General features: G+C 33.9%; 2 protein-coding genes across 2 annotated transcripts; both read left to right on the forward strand.

The window, feature by feature from the left end:
- Positions 1-342: 342 nt before the first annotated feature.
- Positions 343-1733, forward strand: LOC110602561 (probable glutathione S-transferase). Its single transcript, XM_021740109.1, has 2 exons — positions 343-751; positions 1178-1733. Exons 1-2 carry the CDS (start codon positions 437-439, stop codon positions 1517-1519), a joined length of 657 nt encoding a protein of 218 aa, XP_021595801.1. The 5' UTR covers positions 343-436; the 3' UTR covers positions 1520-1733.
- Positions 1734-3196: 1463 nt separating this feature from the next.
- Positions 3197-4229, forward strand: LOC110601158 (CASP-like protein 2A1). Its single transcript, XM_021738194.2, has 3 exons — positions 3197-3591; positions 3654-3771; positions 3852-4229. The coding sequence occupies exons 1-3, from the start codon at positions 3203-3205 to the stop codon at positions 4125-4127; spliced, it is 783 nt and encodes a 260-aa protein (XP_021593886.2). The 5' UTR covers positions 3197-3202; the 3' UTR covers positions 4128-4229.
- Positions 4230-7397: the final 3168 nt, after the last annotated feature.

Raw genomic sequence — 7397 nt, forward strand, 5'->3', positions numbered from 1 at the left:
CAACAGGAATGGAATATTCCAGAAATGTGAACCCAGAATAAAGCAAAAAATTGAGAAGATTTATTTTATTACTCCATCTAATAAAAAAATATTTATAATTCATTTTATTTAATATAATTAAAACAATAAATCTCTTTACTAATATTATTTTACATTTTATCACTAAAATATTTTTTAAAATTAATAAATTTTATATAATTCATTTAAAATAAATAAAAAAATATTTTGTTGGAAATGAGATTACTGGATTTTTGTTTATTTGTTTTCGACTGTAATTCACTCAAATTGTATATATAATCATTTAAGAAAAATGAAAAATAAAAATCGGCTATATAAATACAAACCCACCGCATCCATTCGCGTTGCATCTGAATTCACGATACGCCGACACAAGCAGAGTCCAGTCTCAGTGATAGTGTAGCTAAGACGAGCAGAAATGGCTGATGAATTGATTCTCTTGGATTTCTGGCCAAGTCCTTTTGGGATGAGAGTCAGAATAGCATTGGCTGAGAAGGGTGTCAAATATGAGTACAGAGACGAGGACTTGAGGAACAAGAGCCCTCTTCTTTTGCAGATGAACCCAATCCACAAGAAGATTCCTGTTCTCATCCACAAAGGAAAATCCATCTGTGAGTCCCTTATTGCTGTCCAGTATGTTGATGAAGCGTGGCACGATAAGTCTCCTCTCTTGCCCTCCGATCCTTACCAGAGAGCCCAGGCTAGGTTCTGGGCTGATTTTGTCGACAAGAAGGTATATATATTTATGAATTTGCTTTCTTTTGCCCTAAAAGAGGGATGAAATTTTCTTTTCGTGGAAATGTTTTGCAGTTAATAACAAAAATTTTCTGCTAAGCATTTTTGTGGGCCTGTAGAATCAATCAGCAAAACTTGTTTTTTTGCTATAATATGTATGGATCTGTTTTGTTTGGGAAATTGGAGTTATCACTCTTCATGTTTGCACCATTTTTGTCTGTGTTTTGTTTGGTTGAGGATGGGAATTATGCACTTTTGTTGAGAAGACGTAAAAGTTAGAGTTGAATTATGTATTTAGGTATTAAAGATATATGATTGTCTAGTGAGAAAATAGTGTTAGTTACCATATGTAAAGGGTTTGTTGATCATTGTAAAATGTAATTCATGAGCTATTTAGCTAATCCACTGATGATATGCAATGCAGATATATGATATTGGGAGGAAGGTATGGACTACAAAAGGAGAAGAGCAGGAGGCAGCCAAGAAAGAATTCATCGAGGCCCTTAAGTTGTTGGAAGGTGAGCTTGGAAACAAGCCTTATTTTGGTGGGGAAAACATTGGATATGTGGATGTTGCATTGGTACCATTTTATTCTTGGTTTTATGCCTATGAAACCTTTGGAAACTTCAGCATAGAGGCTGAATGTCCTGTGCTGATAGCTTGGGCTAAGAGGTGCCTGCAGAAAGAGTCTATATCTAAGGCCCTTCCTGACCCAAAAATGGTCTATGACTTTATCCTGATGCTGAAACAGAAATTAGGCATATAGTTTCCAGTTTCTATGTTGAGTGTGCTTTGTTTATTTAAATAATTGGCAAAGTGTAGCTTAGCTGTGCCTTTGCTTGGTGTTTAGGGTGAAAGGAATCATGCTTGTCCGGTTAAGAGGGTCACTTAGTTGTGCCTTGTATTCTGCAAGTTTCTTTATTTCCATATAAGGTATTGTGGGGAATTTGCATTTTCTTGCTCCTCCTCTTCTCAGCAAATTGTGGTGTTTTTCTTTAGCACAAAAATATGGGATATTTGAAAAAGATTCATGATAGCATGTGAGCCTATTATATTCATCAGAAAGTTAATGAAATTAAAAATTGTACAAATTGAAAAGTCTGCCTTGTGTTAGGTTCTTATGACAGTTGAGATTAAACCTATTATAATAAAAAAAATTTACCATACAAAAATTTAATATTCAATAGTTAGTTTGTGGATTTTGAAAAATACATCAACCACTTTAAAAGTGTGGAATACATTAGACCGACTTGAATTTATGGTATATCGTTTTAAAATTATTTAATTTATAAAAATATAATAAAGGTTAAATTATTAGAATAATATTAAAATATCAGTTTCTTATTATTTTTATATTTAAATTATTATAATTAGTTTTATATTATAATTTAAATTCATAATATATATAAATAAATAAATAAAATGTACAAATATTATAACGAATTAAAAAATGTACAACGCAGTTAAATCATCAATATTTTTAAAAAATTTATAATTAATTATGTATTTAATTTTAGTTATTAAATATTTTATTATTTAGTAAAAAATTATAAATTTATTTTTTAAGTATTAAATATTTTAATATTTAATATTTGTAATAAGGGAAAATTTATTAATTTTATAAAAATATTTATTAATTAAAATTTCGTAATAAAAAAATTTTATATTTTTTATAATATTTTAAAATTTTAATAATATTTTAATATATTTTTAAAATTAAAGAATGAATTAATAATTTTTTTATAATAAAAGACTAAATAATAATTTCAAGATAATAAAAATTTATTTGGCTAGCCTATAGCATAAGAAATGGCAACCAGATGAATTTGAGGCGAGGATCACTCGTCTATCCCTAACCAAATGAGATTGTGGTCAAACGGAGAGTTACTCTCTGACAAGATATGGATTTCTCTAAAAAGTTTTTTTTTTTTTCAAAAAGAATAAATATATAATTTTTAAATGTAAAGTTATCTATAAAAAGCTTATTAAGGTATAAAAATAAGTTTAAATAAAATTATAATATTTGAAAAAAACAAATTATGACATAGACATGGGCTGGGAATTGAGGCCCCACCACACGACTCAAAATCGAATCGGTGCAGAATTGAGAAAAAGGAACCGAGTTCGGATGGGACCAGACGAGTCATCTCTATGGAATGATCTGAATCATGATAATCGGATCAATGGATTTTGGGTTTGATCAGTATCTTTAAGTCACCATCAAATAAATTTCATTTTAAAAAATAAATAAAATTTAAATAAATGAATATTATAAAAAAAATTAAATAAAATCTAATATCATGTGTGTTGAGCGAATGAGTACAAACAAAATTTTCTTACTGCGAACCAACATGATACGATTGTTTCATATGAATTATCTTAGATTTATGCACAAAAATTAAAGGCAAAACTGATAGAAAATGATTTAGGACGAGCTGTTGGGTCTCTCATGCACTTAGATATGTGTGACCTTGCCTTGACAAGTAATGGCAGTGAATGCTTCTCATCTACCCCACCTACTCCATTAATAACCTCTCTCTCCTCGTTATCTTCTTTACTTAGCTGCCCTCTACTCATCTGCATCACTTTTCCCAGAGAACATACTAGAGACATGGATAAAGGCGACAAACTAGGAGTTGGAGACAGCAACTCGCCCATGGGGATGATAGGTTCCACCACAGATGACCGTGAGGAACCAACAAGTCCCTTGCGCACGGTTGAGACTATTCTCCGTCTCGTTCCAATGGCTCTCTGTATCTCAGCTCTCGTCCTCATGCTCAAGAATTCTCAGACCAACGACTACGGCTCTCTCTCTTACTCTGATCTCGGCGCTTTCAGGTTTTTCATCACCACCTCTCTCTCTCATGGGTGAATATTGAATAATCCAATAATTAATGCAGGTATTTGGTGCATGCCAATGGCGTCTGTGCTGGTTATTCCCTTCTGTCGGCTGTCATCGTAGCCATGCCTCGACCATCCACCATGTCCAAAGCCTGGACCTTCTTCTTCCTCGATCAGGTTATAGCTACTTCTATATCAGAAGCTTTGCTTAAAACCCTTTACGTAATATAAATATTTAATTGAATTTGCATGTGTAGGTGTTAACGTACATAATTCTGGCGGCGGCGGCGGTATCGGTGGAGGTGATTTACCTGGCGAGGAAGGGAGACACGGCCATCACTTGGAGTGCAGCTTGTGTATCGTTTGGAGGATTCTGTCACAAAGCCACAACTTCTACAGTGATTACATTTGTTGTAGTAGCTTTCTATATACTGCTTTCACTCGTCTCCTCCTACAAACTTTTCAGTAAGTTTAGTGCACCAGCTGTGAGCTTCTCCGGCAAAGGCATCGAGATCTCCGGCTTCCAAGGCTAATTATATATGTTCAACCTTGTAACTTGTTCAATTTCACCTCCGGCCACCACCAGCTGTGTGGCTGGATCTACATATGGTCAATAATAATTGTTGTTTTGCTTTTATGTGGTCTTTGGAGTTTCTTGTGCTTATACGTATATGGACTTTGCAATTAATCTGCCAAATAAGAAGCTTCAAATATGTAAATTACAGTCTTTTTTTTGAATTATCAATTAAAGAAGAGAATTGGAATGGAGAAAAACTGAATTTCTGTAATTTTGTTTATTTGCACAGTAAATATATGTGGGAACAAAAGGAATAGTTGAGAAGAGAGAATATAAGAAGAGATTTTATTTTTGGAATTTCAAAATACAGAAAATCGAGTAATTTTATTATAGAAATTTTATAGTTTTCATTATAATAAGGTATTTAAATAATAGAAAATTTTTAATTTTAATTTTAATTTTTTTAATTTCTCATAATGTCCTAATTATACTGTTATTGTCCTAGCAAAGAGTAATAAAATTACAATATATCTAACTCAATTAATTAAATGGTTGGCAATAACTAATTTTTAACCAACTTTCCTGGCTTTTCTCTCGTCATATCTATAGAAGTCTGTTTAGAGAATTGAGAAGTTTTTTCTTTCTTTGCTGTATTGATATTGTTTTTATAATAGATTACAAATTTATCTTAGTAGTTACCGGTGATAATTATAAAATTAATATTTACAACTTGTAATCTTTATCACGTTCTTTCAATTTAAGTGAAACTCTTTCTTTTGAATTTTGTCACGAACAAAATGAAAATCAACTTTAAAATGCTTTGTGCGTGCATAAAAAATCAGGTTAACCGATAAATATGTAACACCAATGTTATCACATCATAAATTAGGTGTATGTGCAGAATAGAAACTGATACATCATAAATTAGGTGTATGTGCAGAATAGAAACTGATATCACGCAAAAGTGTTTGTACCCATGTCAATTCCGTAGTGACAAGTCCAATGGCTCTATACTCGCTTCACTGGATGAACGAGCAACTGTTTATTGCTTTTTGGAATTCCACAAAATAAGATTTGGATCCATAAAGATCGCATAGCCAGTAGTGGATTTTCTGTCATCAATATTGGATTTTCTGTCAATCAGCATCAGTATAGACATTTAACTTAGTCCGATGCAACTTTTGAATTAAAAGTCCAAAACTCATTATGCCCTTCAAGTATCTCAATATTCGCTTTACTGAACTCCAGTTATCTTTCGTGGGAGCTTGAAGAAATTGAGAAGCTTTATGGACAAAAAAATAAACCTCTGGTCTAGTTAAGCTGATATACTGAAATCCACCAACGATGCTACGATATAACGTAGGATCAGAAAATAAGGAGCTTCCATTAGATGGCAATTTTTCTCTCGAATCGGCTGGCGTAGAGATTCCTTTGCATTTGACCATTCTAGCTTTTTATAGCAAGTCTAATATATATTTGTGTTGTGTGAGAAGAAGACCATCATCTAGCTAATTGGCCTCCATACCAAGAAAATACTCTAACCTGCCAAGATCCTTTAGCATGAAAACCGTTTGTAAGGACGAGATTATTTGTTGTATGACAGTGGAGCTAGAACCTGTCAAAATTATATCATCAACGTACACTAAAGCAAAAAGTGTAACGTTATTCTTGACATAAGGAAACAATGACGAGTCTGCAGGCGAGACTCGAAAACTAATAGCAATTAAGGCAGAATGAAACTTTTTGTACCACTAGCGCGGTGCTTGATGAAGGCCATAGAGAGAATGCCCAAGTCGACAAACATGATCTGGTTTTATTCGTTAGAAACATCTAACTTTTTTATTATCCAATCATAAGAGACTGAGAGAAAGTCTCAAAATAATCAATACCAACGCTGATGAAACCCTTTTGCTACTAGCCTCGCTTTGTAGCGGTGAATACTCCCATCGACTCTCTGTTTAGCTCGAAAAACCTACTTGCAACCCACAATATTTTGTGCAGTACTTGGAGGAACCAATTCCCATGTACCTGTCTGAATCAGGACATTAAATTCCTGAATCATAGCATCTCGCCAATTAGAGCTTTTAATAGCCTGCGTATAACAAGCGGGAACTAATGTGGAGACTGTAGCATTATGAGATTGGGGATACCAAGGAATCTTTGACTTTAATGTACCAGTCTGTTGCCGTGTAACTATAGAGTGAGTTTTTATAGTTGGCAACACATTCTCAAGAGCAGACGTTAATGGCGGTGTATGAGCAGGTGCAGATATGGTTTCTGGGTTTGGTTCTTCGTGTTGAAGTGAAGAAGATGAAGTGGAGTGATGGGGTGCGAAGGTATTAATGAAACGGTGTGTAGAGGTTCTTGGGTGGTAGGTTCGGTTAGGCTAGCAGCTTGGTTTGGCGAGTCAGTTTGCGTTTCATTTAATGAAACGGTGTGGATGGGAGAGGCACAGTCTGCTAGGCTTCGGCTTGGTTGTGGGCCAGTGGAGGCTGATTGTGTTGAGGTTGCGTTTTGTGTGGTATGCGTATGATGTGAGCTGCATTTTGGAGAGGATCCTAAAATCCCAGCAGTTTGTTGAATAGGTACAAGCGGTAATGAGATTGTATCATCTAGCTTCTGATAGGCAAACACCTGCTCAAAAAACATAAGATATGGCATGAGATGAGAGTTCAAGACAAGTATAGCTTTTGTGAATTTTGCTGTATCCCCAAAAGATTGGAGCTAATTTATAAGGAGAATACGGTTTTTGGATGATATACGATTTTAGCCATGAATGATCCAAACACATGTAATTCATCATACTTTGATTTTTCCAAAAATCAAAACTCTTAAGGTATTTGATTTTGAACATTTGAAAATGGCACATGATTAATGATAAATGCAGCCGTATTAAAGTCATATGAAAGAATTTAATAGATGTATTATTTTGTGAGATAAAAGCGAGACATATAACAAATTATTAGTGATAGATGGAGAATAAAGAACATTATCAAATATGAAAGAATAACCATTAACATGAGCAATAGAAGAACCACAGAGAGAATTGGAAGAGTGGGTTTTACTGTCGGCAATAGTGAGCGCATTATTATCATACACAGTCCACCGTCCAGTTTTGTGGTTGATCAAGTTCGGCTTTGACAACATTGGCTTGGGGGAGGTTCTAGGTGAGGGACATCGTCTTGTCATATGGCCACTGCCATTACAATTGTAACATACCAGTCGACTACTTCAATTTGCATTATAATTGATTCGACTAGAATTGTAAAAATTATCCTAAGAATTT

Source organism: Manihot esculenta, chromosome 15 (genome assembly GCF_001659605.2).
Source record: "Manihot esculenta cultivar AM560-2 chromosome 15, M.esculenta_v8, whole genome shotgun sequence".
Taxonomy (NCBI): Eukaryota; Viridiplantae; Streptophyta; class Magnoliopsida; order Malpighiales; family Euphorbiaceae; genus Manihot; species Manihot esculenta.

What these genes read in the sequence shown, in the direction of transcription:
- LOC110602561 (XM_021740109.1), top strand. Translation starts at nt 437, where the DNA reads ATGGCTGATGAATTGATTCTCTTGGATTTCTGGCCAAGTCCTTTTGGG. An exon ending in CTGATTTTGTCGACAAGAAG is followed by an intron (nt 752 to 1,177) that starts GTATATATATTT and finishes TATGCAATGCAG; the next exon opens with ATATATGATATTGGGAGGAA.
- LOC110601158 (XM_021738194.2), top strand. Translation starts at nt 3,203, where the DNA reads ATGCACTTAGATATGTGTGACCTTGCCTTGACAAGTAATGGCAGTGAA. An exon ending in TCTGATCTCGGCGCTTTCAG is followed by an intron (nt 3,592 to 3,653) that starts GTTTTTCATCAC and finishes TAATTAATGCAG; the next exon opens with GTATTTGGTGCATGCCAATG. An exon ending in CCTTCTTCTTCCTCGATCAG is followed by an intron (nt 3,772 to 3,851) that starts GTTATAGCTACT and finishes TTGCATGTGTAG; the next exon opens with GTGTTAACGTACATAATTCT.